This window comes from Mus musculus, chromosome 9, assembly GCF_000001635.26.
Source record: "Mus musculus strain C57BL/6J chromosome 9, GRCm38.p6 C57BL/6J".
In the NCBI taxonomy this organism is placed as follows: domain Eukaryota; kingdom Metazoa; phylum Chordata; class Mammalia; order Rodentia; family Muridae; genus Mus; species Mus musculus.
The window spans coordinates 99507479-99529169 of NC_000075.6; the positions used below are offsets into that span (position 1 = coordinate 99507479).

General features: G+C 39.6%; 1 protein-coding gene across 6 annotated transcripts in view; it reads right to left on the reverse strand.

Annotated features, from left to right (window-relative positions):
- Positions 1-21691, reverse strand: part of Armc8 (armadillo repeat containing 8) — a 90523-nt gene that overhangs the window by 29094 nt on the left and 39738 nt on the right. For 5 of the 6 annotated variants that reach the window (XM_006511515.4, XM_006511513.4, XM_006511511.4 and 2 more), the window contains 5 exons: positions 19601-19676; positions 19413-19503; positions 17875-17935; positions 15661-15861; positions 13009-13104 (listed from right to left, as the gene is read on the reverse strand). In XM_006511515.4, the coding sequence (XP_006511578.1) occupies positions 13009-13104; positions 15661-15861; positions 17875-17935; positions 19413-19503; positions 19601-19676 (525 nt within the window). Of the gene's footprint in view, positions 1-10766; positions 13105-15660; positions 15862-17874; positions 17936-19412; positions 19504-19600; positions 19677-21691 lie in introns of those variants that run through there. The other variant, NM_001166138.1, reaches the window with a different exon arrangement.

Below are 21691 nucleotides of genomic sequence, written 5' to 3' on the forward strand. Positions count from 1 at the left end.
AGAGGGAGAGAGGGGGAGAGAGGGGGAGAGAGAGAGAGAGAGAGAGAGAGAGAGAGAGAGAGAGAGAAGAACCACACACTTTAGCTATAGGTTAGGAAGGGCCATTTCATACTGTTTAAAACAATGTCCAAATAGCCCAAGAATATGTAAATGTACAAGAATATGTATGTTCCTGTGCCAGACCAACCTTAATCACATCCTTACCTTTAGGAACATCCATGTTCTGCTCCATTAGAACATCTAGCCTCCCTTGTGCCTTCCTTCTCAGGCTAGCTACTCTAACTCGACTATACTTTTGGCAATATGGATGCCTGCTGGCTTCTCAGCAGACTTTCACCACTGGCACCCCCAGCCCTGTACTCACCTGAAATTCTACATTTCAGAGGCTTTGCTTTTTCCCATGGGACATTACTTGACGTAGCCCACATTTCTTTGTTTTTTGAGTTAGGGGCTGTCTGTGTTACTCTAGCTGGTCTCTAACTCAAACACAGGAGCCCAGTGATCCAGGCCAAGAGGTAGGAACAAGCCTATGCAAGGCTCCACGTCCACTTCTTACTCAAGCCTCTCCATTCTGTCCCTTTTTTCTTTAACCTTGTTATGCCGAATACATCAAATTGGGTACAGGAAGCTTAAATCCCTTCTACCATGACTCCCAGACCACTTCCCCATTTCTTTCTTGTATGTTTACAATGAATTCATCAGAGGCTATGTGTGTGTAGGAGAATGAGACACAGAATTACTTTCTAACAAAACACTAGTGGCTCTCACTTCAGGTGCTTAGGAAGCTAGCATGGGCAAGACCTGAAAGAGACTAATGGACCATGTTTACTGGCCACACTTAGTCAAAGAAGTAACCCTGCGAAGTGACGGGCTAGTATAACAGTCATGTAACACCTAATAAAGACGATCTCAATATAGTACCAGGTCATCAGTACCTGAGCTGGGAAGGGGCTTGCCACCAAGCTTGACAACCTGAGTCTGATTCCTAGAACCCACATTGGGAAGAACTGACTTCCAAAAGTTATCCTCTAACCTCCACACATGCACCACAGCACCTACGTACACATACAACAGTTGTGTAAATATTCCTCACAAACAGACATATGTAAAAATAAAGAAATGTTTGAAACCGCTTAGCCTATGAAAGTTCTAATTCTACAGAAGTGATGGGCTAGAGAATTCTGAAAGCTTCCTATGGCTCCACATCAAGGCTATGACCTCCTTCCCAATGCTATTACGGCCAGCAATCAAACAGCCCCCAGGGAGAGGAAATAAGGCGTTGACCAAAATAAAATAGTGGATAGTCAAACCTGTGGGAGAGGGTGTAATACAGTATCATGCAGTGGTCTGCTATAGAATCGTAGGCAATCCATTTTGCCTCTCGGAGACTTCAGCAAAATGAAACCATTCCAAGTTATCAATGGGAAACAGCAACTGGCCTCTCTGGACAAGACCATCATGCTGTTCAGAAGCAATATAGAAAGCAAGGTAAGCAGGAGAAAAAACAGGGGCTGACTTAGACCGAGAGATATACACACCAAACCAGGGAAGGTAATTATTAATCCAGTTTCCACCTGCATTCCTGGCCTCATTTATTCAGCAAATATGGGTGTCTAGTAGTGAACATGGTTTACAACGCAAGAAAACAGTAGTGATGGAGAGATTCCTTCCTTTCATCAAACTTGGTGCTGAACAACTACCATTAACTGTGGTGCTATGACACTTGTATCTACAGATGCAAAAGCATCTAAAAGAATGACAGGATTATGGGGTTAAGGGGGACAGAATGAGAGAAACATGAATAAAAGGCAGGTAGGAACCATAGCCATTCTGAAGAATGAGGGTTTTGCTATGAATTGGGGAATGACCACCAATGACTTTCCTAGACAATGTCTAAGCTCAGGGAGAATGATGAAGAGCTGATAGTACCCACCAGTGTAACAGTGGAATGTAGCCTCACACTTCATTCCTAAGTTTTTTACAGTAAGGCTATATCTTAGATACCTTCTCTCTAGGCACAAACTGACCTTTCTAGGACATCTATAGGTGTAGACTTGTACATGAAGATGTTATAAAGCAGATCCTTGGCAGCGTTCTAGGAAGCTCAAAGTTGAGAATTTGATTCATTTTCTTCATCAGGATTACCAGTCCATAAGAGGGTAAAAATGATACAAAATCAGAATATGAACATATAATTCCAGACCAAAAGAGCATCCAGAAAGGTCATGTGAACAACATGATCTAACCTGAAGTCATGTATGCAGGGGTAAAGGGGACATTTCGGTGAGAACCATGATCAAAATGAGGATAAAAATGTGATTCCAAGGTTTTAGGGAAAGGGTTAGAAATCCAGGCACCACTTTCCAGGTCAACAGTGAAGGAGTTAGCGGTGACTTGACTCATGACAGTCTCATGGAGTGCCGCATTGTTTTATAGATCTGGGGTTGGACAGGCAAAAGCAATAAGCCATGTTCTCTATTGTATCCCTTAAAGAACCCAATACCATGCTCCCAAGCTTTGAAAGGGACCAAGTCATAGCATGTAGAATTCTGGGTCCTTTGAGGATGTAACAGTGATGTCAAGTAGAACTGGAAACTGCCCTGACCCATAGGTCTCGTTGGAGAGTCTATAAAAGCCTCTGCTACAGATACCACATCCACAGCAGAGGTACTGGTTTCAGGCTGTCTTTCTGGTGGAAGTAGTCATTTTTTTCTTCTAGGTACTGGGACTGTAAATCTAACTACAGAATTAAATGCCAGCATCCGACAAGGATGATGGTTTAGGTCAATGGACCAAGTGCTGCATTGGTGCCTACAGTCAGTGTCTGCATACTGCTGCATTTGCATTGTTGCAATTCTTCCAGGAATGGAATTGGATCTAGGAGGACAGGATGGGAGATCCCTGTCACCAGGACAAAGACCTGTGGACATTAAAAGAGAGACAGTAAAAGTACAGAACCAAATAACACCAAGATGGTTCATTGCATAGACACCATTGTCAACAACCTAGAGATGACCTGTAGATACAAGAGAAACTTGTAGTCCTCATTTATAAACTCCAGTAGACTCATAATCCAGTTAGGGCCAGAATATAAGCCATTTCCTGAGAGCTTATAAAGAGCTAGAAGGATCAGGAATAAATCACTAAAGAAACAAAGCAAAGCAAAATACTCAGACTCAACTCTTCCTCGGCAAGAACAAAAAACAAAAAGGCAAGACAAAACAAAACAATCTTCAGTTTGAACTTTGAACTGTTTTAAACAAGTCAAGCAAACTGTACATAAAGCAAACTTCATGGATTCCTGGTGGTATTAGTGAACTTTTGCAAGCAATTTAATGTGGGTGGGTTTGGGGCCAAATGGGTAGATGGCAAAGTGGTCATTGTCTTAACATCAATCTGTCATTTATGGTAATGTACGCTGCAACCAGGCAAGTACAACTTAATTCCAAACAAGTTTGTGAGAAAGGTTCTCAGAAGTTCTGGGAAGTGTTCTAAAGACAACAAAACTGGCCACTAGCAGTACAGAGTTAGAGCCAAACTGAAAATCAGAGGGCGTAGCATCTTGAATCTATGGAGACAAATGACCGCATCTAGGAAGTCTAATTAAGCAGGAAAAAGAAAGCAGACAAGCAGTGAGTGGCTGAAGGGTAACAGGGAGGACCTGTCACAGAGAAGGGACCTAGTGGGCGTGGACTGCACTGTTTCAGTGTTATTAGAGATAGCAATGCACACTGACTTGAGCTCTAACCCTCACTGAGATGAGCACTGTGAACGTAAAGGCTGACTTTTGTAATGGTGCAGGAAAGAGAGGAGTAGTCAGCAAGGGAGGAGGATACAGACATTGACCTCTGGCTTCCACACAAGCAAGCATGAACTTATGCACCTGCACACATACAACACACACACACACACACACACACACACACACACACACACACACACACACGGCTCTATACTTTGAAGAAATGTGAGGTCTCTCTCTCTTGGCTAAACTTTTTTCTTATGCCCAAACAATGACAAAAATATATAAACACTATGATGTCAGAAATGTCATGTATGAAAAAAAAATCAATACATCTCTAAAAAGTATCACCACAGAAATTCAATTTTTAAGTTCAATCATTAGCTTCTATCAGCATAGATGGTAAGCAGCCACCAAATTATACTTTAGTTTAACAAATAAACAGAACTATTATATAGCACCATTCAAATAGCAATAAATGTTCTTCTGCCTCCTCCTGTTTACTGCTCCAGGGGTGTGATCTGTGCACTGTCCCAGGAACTGTACAAGATGAAAAGCTTATTCTGTATATGCACAGCTATACACCTCACAGTCTTTATGAAGGTCCAAATACACAATTTACTGAGCAAATACAAGCCTAACACCTGTAACAATTCAGGCACTGCCCTATGTAGCTTACATTTGAATGAACCTTCCAGCTTGACAAAGCAGTGCCTATCCAAAGATGGAAGGATCTCACAAGTCACCTCAAGTTTAAACCTATTCCATAAGAAATCTGTCCACAAAATAAAATGCTGAAATAGCACTTCTAGTTGGGGATGTGTTCAGTGGTGGACTGGCTTGCCTAGCATGTACGTGCTGGGTTTGATCCCAGAACCTCAAAAGAATAAAAATAAATAATTTATTTAAAAGAAAAATGCCAAGGATTGAGATAGTATCTGAATATAATGCAATCACATTTAGATGTTACCTTTAGAAAAACATTTAAAATGGGTGCAGTAGAACCAGATATGAAGATTTCCTGCTTTATAGGGCCAAATGTCTGAAACAACTATTTCCATGTGTGAAGGGCAAAGTGTTTCAACAAAAGTTCTTCATAAAGGGCCTTTGCAAACTCCTTCATCATAGGTCATCCCAATTACAATCATACTGTGGGCTCTGCTATGTGGCCTTCAATATGCAATCCTCCTGCCCGCGCCTCCCAAGCACTGACTGGCTTGCATCGCCATGTCCTGCTACAGTCATTCTTATTCTACATGTATTAATTAATTAATCATGGCAAACCTGGTTTTCAGTGTCAACAAGACTTTCCAGACACTTACAAAACTCTAGGATGACTATACAGCAATTTATTCTCATCTGTTTTAAACTTATCAACAAATCTTTTCTTCACTACTAGCCACATGGGTGATCTTTCGTCAACGATAAACACACAAATGAATAAATGTATCTCATAATCTACCTCGTACCAGAACCAGAGAAAACTTACATATGTTCTCAACTTGCTGCTCTGCCATCAGCTAGCACATACTATGTAATTCTATAGCAAGTTCCCTGATTTAGACTAACAACACACTCTTCTTACCAGTTTACATCATCCTTTGGCTATACTAGAGGTATGCAATTGAACCTAAGCCATGTACTGGTTAGGAGGAGGGCATTGGCTTTAGAGAGACTGGGACAGAATTCAGACATAAGATGTACTGATTAGCTGTCACCTTGATCAAACGGACTCCTTCCAGTTATCTCACAGGTTGGTGTGAAGTTTAAGAGAAATAACATACTGAAGTTTACCACAGCGTCCAGCACATAGTGAGTTCTCAACCAGTGGTTGCTCTAGTTACATGGAATTCAGTTCCAAAATATACCGTATCTAGATGTGTCTGAGCTCTATGATTTTGGCCCTCTAACATAATGATTGTTTGCTTTTCTCTGGGATTTTACTCAAGTAATGTTCTCCCCAATCTACAGAATCCAGCGGTTTATATCATAAACAAAAGCCAAAGTTATATCATTTGCCCAAGGTCCTTCATATGCCATCACTACTCAAATACAGGAATTAACTTGTAAGGAATACGTAGTGACATCATACTGTTAATGCCTTTGTGCACGAAGGCAAACAACTAGCCTCTCCCTCTCCTGGTTTTATAAGGCCCCATTGCCTTTTACAGACTAAAAGCATAAGTTATAGTTTTCCACCAATCTGTTTATGGCAGTGGCTCCAACCTTGCCAATGCTGCAAACCCTTAATACAGATCCTCATGTGTGGTGACCGCAACCATAAAATTATTTTCCTTGCTACTTCATAACTGTATTTTTGCTATTATAAATGATAATGTAAATATCTGTTTTCTGATGGTCACAGGGGGTCCCTGTGAAACAATTGTACAATCCCCAAAGGGTTGAACCCTGACAGGCTGAGAACCACTGGTTTATGGTGGGTGTTTGTTGTTGTTGCTGTTGTTGTTTTGTAATACTGTGCTGTGTCAGCACAGAACTATAGCTTCTTTGTACAAAGGCCAGACAGGACAGAGGGTCGTGCTTCTGCTTCACTGTGCAGCATGCCCTGGGAGCTCAGGACAAATGAGCAGAACTGTATCAGGAAAGAGCCATGTAGGCATAGGTTAGAAATGAATTCACTCTTCTCATGTCCTATCAGAGGAAAAATATTTCTGTCAAAAAGCATTTCCCCTCATTTAAAAATGTAGAGGTCATTCCTCTGGCGAGCAAACACTGCACAGGTGACAGGTGTGCACCACTGCACAGGTGACAGGTGTGCACCACTGCACAGGTGACAGGTGTGCACCACTGCACAGGTGACAGGTATGCACTGCTGACCGCAGTGCGAGCATTTAACAGTGGAGAAGGGTGGACCGGCAGCCCTGACTGTCCACAAACCCCATCTAAAGTCCTTACTTACTCCAAGTACTTCATAGCCAGACAAAATACTCATGAAAAAAATCCAACTAAGTCACTTGTTTGCTTCACAAATGTAATCAAAAACCATATTTTAGCCCCCCCCTTTTTTGGTTTATATAACACCTGTCTTTTAACTAAGTTATAAAGAACTTATAACTACATATCAAAAACTGTATAAAAATACTTAACTCCATGTCTCCATTTAATGACATTCTGAGGTAAATCTTTTGCTTTCTTCTGTAAGTATGTCTATTGTGTATACAGCAGTATGACACACATTCAGTGTGCTGAAGGTCAAGGGTCACACCTGTTTTTCTCCTTAGAAATACTTACCATCTTAAATAAATGTCACAGGGCTCATTTAGAATTCTTTGGAAGGTCAGCTTTAAGAAGGTAACTTACAATTTAGTCACCAATTAAGGAATTATCAACTTTGAGTTTGCTGTATTTATAGCAAAGCCAAGTCCTACAAGATGCTGTATCTGTGGTGCCATGGAAACCCTTGAAATGTTCAGGTGTTTGCTTCAATACACAGGTAAGGAAGGCTCAGGAGTAATTCTTTACAGCTGCCCGATGGAAGAGGCAAATACAGAACCTGCTGTGGTGCTTTTGAAATAACCATTTCGAACTGTCACACCTTGTAAAACTATGAAAACAGAAACTCACAGGCATATACACTCTTAACCAAAACACCAAATAACAACAAAATCAAGTTATAAACAAAGGATAGAATGTTTCATGGAGAATGGGTAACAAACTATGAAAACTGTCTTCAAATGCCAACCTCCTATAAAATCTTATAGCACTAGAACCAGAGAGAGAATGTGAATGCGTTGGGGATTCGTTTTCTAGGAATAGAGATAATTAGAGCAATAGTGATAGTGTCAATCGTGGCTGGCAATACTTAGCTAACCATAAATAATGTTTTAAAAGTTAGGATTTTAAAATGTATATCAAATTATTATAAAACAAATGTGAAATGAGAGATTCATTATAGAAAGAGTATGTTTCTAAAATATAATAATTCTTCGGAAATGGTCTTATTGACAATTTGGGCAGTTTACATTCTTCATTATAAATCCATATTTACATTTCAATATGCTGCTTATCTTTTCTTCAAACACACAAAAGACACATATGGTGTTTATTTTTCTCTGATAAGGTAATTTAAAGTAAGCAAACAACCGATGCCATTCACGGAGTGCTTATCCTGTGGCCAGTGTCATGCTAAATATAAACACATTATGCTGACTCTTCCTTGCTAGGAAAAGGCACTGGAAGGAGAGTCTCGGTTTTCACTGTTTCCTCTTTTGTTCTCATTTTCTTCTGCCATGATTTATTCTGCTCATATTTTTTCTAAAGTTCAATTTAAAGATAAAAAGAAGCTAGTCCAATGGTGTCACCTACAGTCCGAACCACTCACAAGGCTGAGGCTTAGACCAGGAGTGTCAGCTAGCCTGGACACAGCGCGACTCTGTCACTTTAAAAAAAGAAAAAGAATCCCAACCTAATCTCCCCAGAAGGCATAACCGAAAACTCTTTCCAGTTCTTGAAATGTGAAGTAAAAAGCATTTAGAAAGGAGTAAAAGTGACAACCCCAAAGCAATTAGATTTCAACTTCATTCAGAACAACAGGTACACTCTAATATTTTCCAAGTAATTCCTTGTGCCCCTGTCAAGTGCTGCCTGGCTCTTTCTCAGTTCTCTGACTTAGTAGGCTTGATAACGAAGGCTGAGGTTTAAATGATCTTGGTCTCCATGCCCGTCTCTCTCCTGAGCAACTACAACAGGAGTTCAATTAATCAGTGTGTAAATGAAGACAGTACTGACCTTTAAAAAATAAAAACAACTGACATCCATTAAGTAGGAAAATACTTCAAGGTGGATTCTTCAGTCAGATTAATTTCTACAAACTATATATGTTTAGCTTAGAAAATGTATTCCATATTCAGAATTGCAAATTCTATCAATTTTTGTAAATCACACACTGGGAAAGAAGAGACTCTAATGTCCGCTTTGCAGTGATGAGGCTGGGGGCAGGGCCTTGGCATGCTAGTTCTACACTACGGCCCGATACTACTTCTGCTGCACTTCTAACTAGAGCACAACAGTCAAGATTACTTTGACATAAAGTATGTTCTCTTTGACCTATGATCCAGGTTAGTACACACTTAGAAATTAGGATTACCTGCCTCTTGAAAGATGAAAACTATTTGTGTTTTCTCTATGTTGTATCTCGTGCAAACCCTTGCCTGTAAGGCGCAGACATCTATTTCTTCCATTTAACGTTCTCTTCTCATACATAGAGAATTGCTGGAGAAGTTGGGATAGCGCCTAATCACGTCAGGTCGACATATTACTTGATAACCAGTATAGAATAATGTAATTCTACAACACAGCTCATTCATCTATTTCTTTGATTATTCTGTTCACTGGCATTCACTCTTCAAATGTTTATCATCAACTGTGCAGAGGTGTAGATGCTAGGAATGCAGTAGTGAGCAACAAAGAAAGAACTCCTGCCCTCACGGAGCTTACATTCTAGTCCATCACAGTACCACCAGCTAAAAGGCAGTGCTCAGACATCAGAGGGAACACTCTGAAAGGCTCTCCGAGTCAGAGCCCCAGAAGGGACAGTGACTACAAGCAGTGCTTCATTTACCTTTTGAATATTAACTTAGTTTGACCCAAAGCAAAGACAACATCTTTACTGAAGTAATTTCCTTGCAGTTAATTTATTCTGAACCAGTGTCATTTTCCTCCAATGGATACTTCCTAAATTTCTGAAACATTCCATCAGCTCCTTGAAGAGATTGCAATAGAGTAACAGGTGTTCAGTTTCTAACGTCCCTGATGATCAACAGGTATGAACTGAAGTGGCGGTCTTCATGTCTTCGTTAGAATAGAGCTGGCTTCAAAACTACAGCACTGCTTGCTATTGCTGGCTCTGTATGGCTTAACCGTTCACTGACAATGCTTGCGTATGACATGCTCACTGCTCTACATCTTGTCCTGCCCCATGAGCTGAGCTTCAGCTTTCTAGCCAGCACTACCATGTGGCATCATTAAAGATGGGACTTGCCCCTCACAGAGACCAGAGCTAACACCTCCTTGGTGTTACTGTCAATTTAGTTACAGCTAAAACACTCTTCTGAGCTCTCACTTCCTGCCATGTCCTTATTCTCTCTAACATAACCCAGTCAGAATCAGTGGTTACCGAGTTATCACAGGTAAGCTGAATTCTAAGCTGTAGTAGCAAGCTCATGAGCCCATACTGTCTTGGGCTTTTCTCTCTTCCTGACCCAGTCAATGGTAATACCTTCACTCTCACAATGAGAGCCTCGCTTTATCCTTTTATCCAGAAACTACAAGCGGTTAAGAAATTAGCAAGTATGCTAGAGTGATAAACGATGAAAAACTAGGAATAAAAACGCTGTCCAACTTTGCTGTGCACAGGAGAAAGGACGATCCAGTCATATGAAATGACACATCACCCTGATTATTATTTCTGCATTTTTGTTTCTATACTTACTCAACAGTTTTTTGTGGGGTGGGGGAAGGGTTGGCACAAGGTCTCATATAACCCAGAGTGGCCTCAAGATTGCTATGTGCCCGAGAATGACCTTGAAATCCTGATTCTTCAGCTTCCAATCTCCCACGTGTTGGAATGACAGGTGTGCAAGTCCACACCCAGCTCTTGTTCAACAGATATTTACTGAGTTCTTCTAAGTTGCAGGAGAACCTGGTTTTTATTGTTGTATTTAATGAAAATACAGTGACATGATTCCAAAAAAGGGATGGCAAATCTCTGACATGGAGATCATGCTTAGTCTTAACACTGAATTCTGTCTGACTCAAGAAATAACACAAGAGACCTTTGGCCATCTTTCAAAGCAGGGGGGCTGGGGGTGGGGAGGGAGAATTCTAGAAGAGAGATGGCTGCAGTTTTCCTTACAGCTCTGTTTACTTCTCACTGTGCCTGGTTTTTGCTCTGGTTTTCTTGTACTTATTCTTTTGCCTTTCCTTAGCTGGCCACAGTAGGCACTGTGATGAATATTATTTTCTGAATTAGGTTCCTGATTCCAATAGGAAAACCAGACCAATTGAACATTTCATCTTTATAGTTAAAACATGCAAAAAGTCAAAATAAAAATAAAATAAAAATTTGTTTTGAGGGGCCTGGCAAATTTCTTATCAAGATTATTCATACATACATCAGTACACTGAAACTCTATATTGACAAGTATAAATGCCATATTAAAAAATAATTACAGTGTACATTAAGGATCTACACAAAAATACAATCAAATTATACAAGGCATAAGTATAAAAGAGAAAGAAATATTTCATGGGAAAAGTCAATTCCATCTCTCCAAATAATCATTTCAATGAAGAGAAAGGAATAGAAAGAAGTGTATGTAAGGAAGAGTTATCACTTTTATACACTGAAAATAAGGGGTTTTTTTCCACTTCTAAGACCAGTCTTTAAGCAGATTGTCATAATTTTTTTTTTATAATTCCCACTTTACAATTTCTTCAGTGAATTCTATGAACTGTAAATTACTCAGCAATTTCCTAGAATTAAGAACTTCCTAAAAATACTACATAATCCCATCACAGAAGAATAGCACAGTAACTTTTCTTTATCACACACATAAAAACTATAGTTTTTAAACAATTATAACTTATTCTTTATTTGTTATCTTTCTACAGAAATGATCAACAGCCTTACCAGACATTTGTACACATTGTAAATACAGGTTTTAGTAGACTATTGATTAGACTGTTATGTTGCAAGTACTTCTAGAACACGGTATCATGTATTAAGTCATTAATTCCAAAACAATCATTTATTGACAAAAAAAAAATACAAAGAAGTACAAACGAGCATCCTACTCCCATGATGGAGAGTCCATCTCTCTAACTCCTGTTAGGCTACGGCATGGTCTTTGGGAGCTGTAAGGATATAGAAGATACTCCTCCTGTTTCCTAATAACTCAATCATAAATTACACACTCCATGTCATCATCGATTTTGTCTACATCGATTTTGTCTACATGAGTTACCATCAAAACGTTGTCTCTTGTGATACACCACATGTCTAAAGTGAACAAAATATTTCAGTGTCAATATCCATAAACCATGGTTAGACACAGGTAATTCCACATCTCTAATGTTTGCTTTGAAGTAACAGTTCACAAGTGTAAATCACAGGTGTCAAAATGACATTTATAAGTCATGTACTAAAAACACTCTAAGAGGTCAGAAACCTCTCACCAGCTGAGATACATGGAAAACTCAGCTTGTTGTTGGCTGTGCATTTTAAACTGGTTTTAAAATCAAAGCTCCTCACTCTCTAATCTTACTGCTGTTCCTTTGGTTTCTTCAAGAATGAATCCTTCTCAATGTGCCTCATCCAACATACTTGAGGTTGGTTCCTTCATTTCTCTAACAAGCCTAAAATTCTTCTCTGAGTCATGGTAATTTCTCTCACAATTCTCCTTAAAATACCAATACAGATGGAGAGAGTCAGTCAATCATCATGTTCAATAGAAAAACATGTTACTACAGCAACTCATGACAGGACATGTGGATCGGCTGGTTAATGTCTGCAATCCTCTGTGGACTCCATCAGACTGTAAGTTTTTGAGTAGTAAATTCTAGCCGTTTAGTTTGTTGGGGGAGCCAGGTTAGAATTTAACACTACACTGCACTTCTTGCCTACAACTACCTCCATAAAGAACATGAGTTCAGTGTCACACTAACATGGGGTGAGGTACCAGTGAGACATTTCAGAAGAGCTGGAAAGTTCAGATGACCACTCACTAAACATAAAATCATCATTCCACAAAGATTTTATTCACATTAAACTTGCACAGTAGCAAAAAAATAAAATAAAAAATTTAAATCAAAACATAAAACTAAGCCACATTATTAAAGAACAATATACAATAGAGATTTGAATTTCTCAATGGCATTAGAAGGTAAATCAATAAATAACATTTACAATTCTAGTGTTAGATCTTTCAAGGTGTCTAAAGCTTCACAGTGCTAGAAATGATTTTTATCAGAACACATGCAAAAGTGTGCAACATAATGATTCATATTAATGACAAAATCAGCAGGCCAGTTATGTATCATTCCAGCATGGCCATGCCACTCTATGTTCTAAAAACAAACAGCCCCCCAAATCCAGGTCCCATTCATTCTTCAATTATGCCTTTTGTCACTCTGCTTTATTTTATTCAAACAGTCACTGTTAGTGCTCTTCACCACGACTTTCAGGTTGACGTCACTCCCTGCCTGCTGGCTGTCAGGACTGGGGGACGCCCCTCTCCCAGACTCACCTTCTTCCGGATGTCTTCATCATTTGCTCCAAGAGAGGCATAGAGCTTGAACGCAGCCTGGCGGAGCTCATGGGCATGTTTTAAGTCATGATCAAGCTACAGGAAGTGGGGGAAAGAGAGATTCCAAATTAGTCTATAAGTTCTATTTTAATAAAATACAACATAATAAAATAATAAAAATAAAACATAAAAATTACTGAGTTTCAGGGCAAGCAGAAACTATTAACACTGGTTCTGTCACTAAATGAATTTCCTAGTTACTTTTGCTCTCTGTTCACATTTGAGATCTTGCTGTGTCTATGTCAGTGTGACCTGAAATGAAGTCTACTTCTGTCTGAAAGTGACGATCATCACCTCTGCATGGATATGACTCTTAGAGTCCAGTGTTTCAGACGGTAGTTGTCAGTGGCACTGATATTTGCTTCTTGAAAGAGGAGCACAGAGAGAAGGCACAGCTAGACAGTCTCCAACTGCAAGCTGGACACACTGAATGCTATCAGACCAATGTTTTCCTAATTTTGGCATTTAAAAAAACTTTTAGAAAGACATTTTGTGAAAACCCTCAGCAATCAACTCACCAGAGTCACTACCTCTATCTATTAGATATATGTCCAGGATTTTTAAAGAAAATTATTGAAATAAATTGTTGCCATGAAACAATTACTGCTATCTTTAAATACACATAAATGGCTATGTTAGCAATTGTACAAACCTGTTTTCCTAACACATTACTATAAAATTAAAATAAAAACATTTTCTCAGGATATTTAACTATGAATTGTAACTATACAAGAGGAATTGATAGTATTTTAAACTTAAAGTCATACCACTGTGTTCACCTTTTCCTAAAGGCCTATTTTGGGAAGGTGACCTCTTACCTTAGTTTGCAGCTATTGTTCCGAACACTTTGAAGCCCTGTTCTGAAACCTCCTAAAGCCCTAGCTGAATCAGCTACAACCCAAGCAGTGACAGTGCTGTCACTAAGCACTGTAAGTTTTCTGCCACTGACTATGAATTTGGGATAACAAAATGCTCCACAGGTACAAAGTATGCAGTGTGCACGGGAGGTGGTTCTGAGTACACTCGGTAGAGGAGCTCCACAGATGCTGGTACTGATGGCTACTGAAGGGCTGAGTCCCAGGGCACGAAAGCCCTCAGGTCCTCACCACATTCTAGCCATAACTTACACCACAGAACACAAATTTGGACTGATATCATGACAACCATCTACTTAATAACTTGAGAATTTCACTCTGTAGGTCTAATACCTACACTTTTGTAGCTAAACCATCTTTGGATACTCCAAGTTTTCAAATCAAATGTTCACTCATGCTTGTCATTTGGAAGTCCTTAAAAATTATTCCAGTTTTATGATGAAAGAAATGAAATGAAAACAAGATTCTAACCATCAGGAATAATCCCCCACACACAAGTGAAGTCCGCTACAGGTGCTGACATTCAGAGCTTTTAGATCAGCCTCCTCAGGCATGCTCATGGTCCTCCGTGCCTTGCTGGGGAGGGAAGCTCAGGAGACCATCAGGACTCACTGTGTATTTTGTATTGGTGAGATATTTTATCAGTGTGAGCAAACACCCCAGGGAAACAGATAGGGCAGCATGCCCATACTGCTACTAGGGAGGAATGCTACCCAAGGGCAAGTGGACACAGAACTTTCGTTTTATTCTTGCCAACCTTTTTTTTTTTTTTTTTTTTTTTTTTTTGAGATAGGGTCTTTTCTTGTGTAGCACAATTTGACATCAAATTCACTGTCCTCCTGCCTCAGCCTCTCAAGTGTCAGAATTACAGACATGTGCCGTCACATCTGGCTTCTGACCCATAACTTTAAAGTAGAGGGCAGTACATGTAACTAATTCAAGGCCCACGGACAGTTATTTTAGGCCTCCCTAAAAACAGAGAAAAAACATACGTATAATTTACTTTCAACATTAAGTGGCAAATAGGCTACTGCCCGCTGGGTGAATGGCTTTGGGAGTCAGAGCACATGAAAAGTGAAGACAGCCGTTGTTCTTGGGACCATTGCCATACTCGCTGGTCTTGAGCACAAATAAAAGTCATCACCCTATTTGCCATGACCTCTTTAAATAAAGTTATGTTAATAAATTCTCTTAGAGAAATGGAAATGGCAAACAGGCTGCAAGCAAAAAGTCAAAAGGAATCCCAAATCCAAGGAACTTCATTTTCAGAAAAAGTAAACATGGCTTGGTCCTCAGTGGTCCCAAAGACCAACCAGGCAAAAGTAAGAAAGATACCACCCTTGACCGAGAAAGAGAAGGGGCAGGTGTGTGTGTGTGTGTGTGTGTGTGTGTGTGTGCGCGCACACACCAGAGATGATTCTGTAACTTTGAACTGAGTTAGGTACTGACATAAAGTCAATACTCAATGTAGGAAACCCCACTATTCTGGAGATTTAGCTTAGTTAGGAAAGCCAACAATGTAATTCTCTTCTTGATTTTGTGCTTAGTGAAAAAAATCCTAATGATAAACACTAAACAAACTAGATTTTTAAGCCTCACAATCTATCCATGTTATTAAAGGTAAAAGACTCCTTTATTTAAATGGGCTCTCAGATGGAATTGTCAATTGTTTCAAAGCTGTGTGCAATAAGAAATGGAAAACTCCAGAGGCACATACCCTTTTAATGTCAGTGATGGCGCTCACTGAGCTGGGATACTTGAAATAGTCAGCCAGCATGGCAATGAGGTGGTCGGTTATGCTAGCGATTCTCTGCAGCTCAACATCTGGCTCAATCAGATAGGCGAGGGTCTCAGCTCCTTCAACTCTCTCCTCTAGTAACCTCTCCTTACTGCACATTCGAACCAAACAAGGCAAAGTCTGAAAGCAGGGAGATTAATTATTTGCTTTTTGGTAAAGGTAAAAGCTTGATAAAGAGCATTTGGTAACTAAATCAATAGAGTGGTATCGGCTGGAAGTCATGTTTGTATGATATATTTCCTCAACTGGTTTTTAGAAGAAAAAGAAGTTTAAATGCAAAAACCAAGCAAAATTCAGAGCAGACTGTTTATTCTAGCACACTAACCTCTTAATTATGTTAACAGAAATTCCACTTGCTTTGAAACACTATTGGAGAACCTTATAAAAGGCATTTGAGAACTCCTGACACATGTCACCAGCTCTGCCCCACCTATGTGTTCAACTTATGTGAGAACTGGCTGTTTAATCAGCAATGATATCCTTTCTTTAGTAATATGGTTGGAATCCCTCTTATTTTTTGTTTTAGAAATTAATATCTACAGGTGCAAAAGCAAAATATAGTTTTAAAAAATTCTTGCCTCTCTCAAATTCCACCAGCTCTGAAATGTCAGCAGCCTGTATCAACCACAGGGGTTAACTTTCCCCAGGACCATGCTGGGATGACTGTGGTGTCTCTAGTTCACCTGTCCTTCTGCACTCTTCAAACACCGGGACACTGGCCTTGTGACTTCTCTACAGTAGGCCCTCAGAACTGCCCTGTGTATTTATTAGTTCTAAGGCTGATGAATCTAATTTAAGGGCTATGTAAAAGTAGACATTAAAGTGTTACTAGTTACAGGAAGCTGTCTTGACTACTACAGTCAACTGTGCGTCACTATTTTCTGGATCCCTGCTTGTTTCTCCCTCCAAATGTGGTAAACCAATGAGAGTTACTGGGGTTACTTACTGCAGCACATCTGCCTCAAAGATAGCTGCATCACTCTGTTCTACTTCTTACCACAGAGGTCAACATGTTGAGTACCACCGATGTCTGATTAGGCTAGTTCAGGCTTTACATCTCAACTGCAGGCTTCTGAGGAGAAGCTCCTACTTTATTCCTAACATTCCTAATTATTAATATTTATCAATACTATAAATTCATGGTAAGCTTAATGCTCCCAACTGAGGCAACTGACAGCAGTACTACTAAACCCACGGTAAGGATGAGAAAGAACACAGTAAGGGTTAGAGAAATCAGCCAGTCCTTTACATGAAAGCCCTTAGTAGTCTATATATAGGTGTTTACTCAGGAGCTCTTATATCTTTCACCAAAGACTACTGCAACCTAGCCACTAATTTATCTGCTTATGTACGATTTCTTGGTGCTTTGTTTTGTTTAGACAGACTTTTGTTTGTCTGGCTGTCCTGGAACTCACTGTGTAGATCAGGCTAGCCTTGAACTCAGAGAGAGCCATCTACCTCTGCCTTTGCCTCCTGAGTACTGGGATTAAAGACGCATGCTGCCACTGCCCAACTTGAACTTAATGTTCTTAATGATCCTTAAGCTCATCTTTTCAATAATGGTAATACATCTGTTTTGTTCTTTAAAGCAATTAAGACACTGAAATATGTTAATACATGGCTAGCCTCACAATACTTCTGTGAGATAGGCTGAGTGAAAATTATTGTCTCCATTTTCATAACCAGGAACTGAAGCGTAAGGTATCCCAACCAGTCAGAAGCTAAAGCTGGGCTCCGGCTCTCAGGCCTGCCTAAGGGTGGAATGCATTTGCCTTGTAACACAGATGATCACTATTTTCTCTATTTACTTACTCTCTTATGCATGCTGAAGTCAGGCTATGAGGGTGAGATACAAGCTTTACCTTGTAATTGGCAAACAGTTCTACTTCATCTGAGTTTTACACATTTGTACAATTTTATACTCTCTAATAAAAAGAAGATTATAATAACAATAGAATTATTTTATTGTGATAGTCACAGACATCTAAGTCTAATTTCAGATTACACGCATACCACAGAAAAGCAGGGGTTTAATGTCATTTTAGGAAGTATCACACCACAATGCAAATGTGGAAAAGAGGCAAGAATAGCAACATTCATACCCAACATTTTTATTAGAATTAATTGGCTTACTTTTAATACAATACAGCTGTCATCTGTGCGAATTGCTCCAGCTCTGCACATGTAAGTTAAACTGGAATAAAATGACATGAATTATTCCTGAGGTTTAAAGCATTAAAGAAACACTATTTGTTTCTAAGAGTTTATGAAAAAGGAAAACCTGAGCACTATGACAAGAATCTGACATTCTTCATATGAAATTCAGTTAGCTCAGAAATTAAAACAAACAAACAAACAAACAAACAAAAAAAAAACCCTAACACATATATAAGTACTAGGCTAGCAATAAAAAAGAAAATCCAAAATAAGTGGATACATTTTGAAGCCAGGTGCTGGGCATAAAGTGGGGTTTTGTTTTTCTCTTCATCTCTTTATCTCCCTCCCCCTATTTCTCTGTCTCTCTTTCCTTTCACTTCTTTTTTTCCTCCTATACTTCTTATGCTTAAAATTTTCCCTAACAAAAAGGAAAGAGATGCTAAGGTACATTAAAAGGGTGAAGAGTCTTACGCAGGAATGGTCCCAGTCCACCAGCAGTAGAAAGATCACAACGACAATGCAGCTTTCCATCAGAAATTAGGATGTGGGGGGCTGAGAGATGGCTCAGTGGTTAAGAGCACTGACTGCTCTTCCAGAGGTCCTGAGTTCAATTCCCAGCAACTACATGGTGGCTCACAACCATTTGCAATGGGGTCTGATGCCCTCTTCTGGTGTGTTTGAAGACAGCTACAGTGTAGTTATATACATAAAATAAATAATTCTTGAGAAGAAATTAGGATTTGGAAGTCTCAACAGTAGCTCTGCAGGTCGGTCAGTGATTCAATTCTACTGAGAAACAATTTACTCTATAATAATATCTAGCTTTGATGAAAATAAATATAACCAAAGAAAAATTAAAAAAGAAAAAAGCAAGGAGGCTGGAGAGATGGCTCAGAGGTTAAGAGTGCTGGCTGCTCTTCCAGAGGTCCTGAGTTCAATTCCCACAACTATCTATAATGAGATCTGATGCCCATTTCTGGTGTGCAGGCAGATGATGATGATAATGACAATGATAAGTAAGAGGCCTTACCATCGGGGGTGGGATGAGGGAGACACAAACAAAATAACTAGTGGTAAATATTCAGTTTGAATCTGAGTCAAAAGAATAAGCAAGGAAACCTATACTACAAAATTCTAATTTTTCTATTGGAGTTAAACACTTAACGTAGAACTCTCACAGCCCATAATGTATTGATAATCCAACCAACACTCTAGGTTCTTTATCTTGTCTTCCTAGCTGAGTATTTAGAAGGCATCGCCATTTAGATTTCTGTTATTTTACCCTAAAGACAAGGAGAGCACATGGTAGATTTAATAGCTTTTTATAAACAGTTTTATGACAGCCTTGTTCCTTATACCAAGTATAAAAGAACATGCTCAGTAGGGAACAACATAAGCCAGCCCAGTGAATTTCAAATTTCATCCCCATTAGGATGCGACGGATGCAAGCATCCCACTGCCACACTCATACTCAGTGTTAGCGGACTCCCCTACAAGGCGGTGCTGACGTTTACCATTTTGCTGACGTGAGCTGCATCTCAATAGGCTTATCCCTCTGTAACATCTTCACAAATATCTGTGGTAACAACTCCCCATCAACCAAAACTAGAAACAAAACAAAACACAAGGAGTAAGAAAATCCCGTAAATCTGTGACATTCATAAATTAAAGCCCATAGGTGTCACGGAAAGTTCCAGCCTACCGTTTACCAGGGTCATCGATACTTGGGGATTCTCAAAGGCTAAAACAGAGAAGCATTTCAGTGCTTGCATTCGAACCTGTAAAAACAACAACAAATACAGATTTTAATTATTTATTTAAGAATTTGAAATATGATTTTAATGCTTCAGAACCTGAAGTCCTTTTCTGAATAATTATTTAATACTACTTATTATGAACAGGCAAGAGGCACAGCTCAAACAGGCCACTTGCCTAGACCGCACAAAAGCCTGAGTCATTCATTAGGACTGTGAACAAAAACTAAACAAAATGACCACAGTAATAACAAAATTCCTGCATATGCGGAGACAACAGCAGAAGCCAAGTAATCCTTGAAGTCAAAGAAAAAAGTGAGAAAGCTGCACTTAAAACCAATAGAAAAATAACTAATCAAATCTAAAAAACACTATATAAAATGTAAGCTTTATAAGGTAGAAGATGGAACTTAGTAAAAATTACCAAGTGCCTTTCAAACGGCTCCTTTCTTTCCTGTACAGAGGCCTTAAGTAAAGGGTTCTGGATTTCCTGTTTTATTTGCTTTGTTTTTTGCTGTTCTTATACATGTGTATGAGACAGAGTTGGGGCTTAAATCAAGAAGTAATGTTGCCATAAAGGTTAGAGAAGGATTAAGCTATATTCTGTGTTCATATCTGTGGGGTCCCCACCAGTGTATCCACCAGATGAGCTTGCATCCTCACCACTGAGCCACCTGAGGAGGTGGGCAGGCTCCACAGGACAAGTGACTGCAGAGCCTGCCCTCGCCTGGGAAGGCTTGCACTGCTGGCTCATGCTCTCAGGTACAGCCTACAAGACGTTAATGACATGTTCCTCCTCACAAACTCTCAAGTTTTAAAATTCGTTATGGCCAATAAATCTAGGGCAGAAAAAGGATGGAAAATTTAAAAATGGGGAATTAATGAAGCTGGAGAGTTGCAAGAACAAAGGGTCAACAAAGAACTGCCTGAAAAGTTGTTTTTCTTCCTTTTTTTCTTTCAGAAAAGTCTATTCAGAATGCCACATGGGGCAGGCGGCTGGGCAGTAACATGAGAACCACCAAGCACCTCTGCAACTATTTTTAAAAAGTAATACTTTTATTCTTTGAAAATTTCATAAAGCATACCATGTATTGGATCCTCTCTACCCACTGCTACATCTTATTGGCAGCTGATGGCTACTGAAGGGAAACTCACTTTTCTTTATGGATGTGGTCACTGGATAGGTGTCTATGCTCCAGTACATGGCCCCACACCCATCTGCACAGGGCAGAAACCGACTGGACTCAGGAAGTACCAATAAAAACAATAACAACAACAACAACAACATAGGACATGAATTGGGAGAGACAGTGTGGTGAGTCTCAATGGCAGTTGCGGGAGGTATAACGACCAACTCTGTGTGGCATAAGGCAGAGGAAACGGCTTCAGTGCACAGCTCTCTGTCCGGCTTTTGGTGAGTTATAAGCTGGTGCCATATGCATTCCTACCCTGTAAGCTTTCACCAACAGCCACATGGTGGACATCTGAGGTGGGGCCTTACCAGAAAGGGCACTAACAATAGACCAGTGTCACCACAGACAGACAGAGAGTAAAAATTAGTGCTTCCTTGTTCTGATTTATTTAGTTTTCACAAGACACAAGACAATGTCCCACTATTTCTATGGTCTCACAGCTATGCAACTGTGAATGGCTAAAGTTTGACTTCATGTTTAATTATGGGTTATAATATTGCTTATCTATACATAAAAGGCAGCAAAGAAAATTATTAAGCCTGAAAACTTTTGATATCTTAACTCAAAACACAAAACAGAGTACACTGTAGAGTCTGATATATACTGTAGGCATATACTGTAGGTTTGAGTCAGTGTACCTCAAGAAAGACTCTAAATACAAAATCCAAAGGCTGCCCCAGGGCTGCTAGCTACTACTCCTATGCCCTTGAAGGCATCGGTTCAAGCAACAGGTTGAGCACTGTAAACTGAAACTTGAAATACTACTTCACAAGTAAAAATCCGCAACTCATACATGCCATAAAAAAATGGACAAAGGCAACTATTTCCTAAAAGAAGAACATGCTG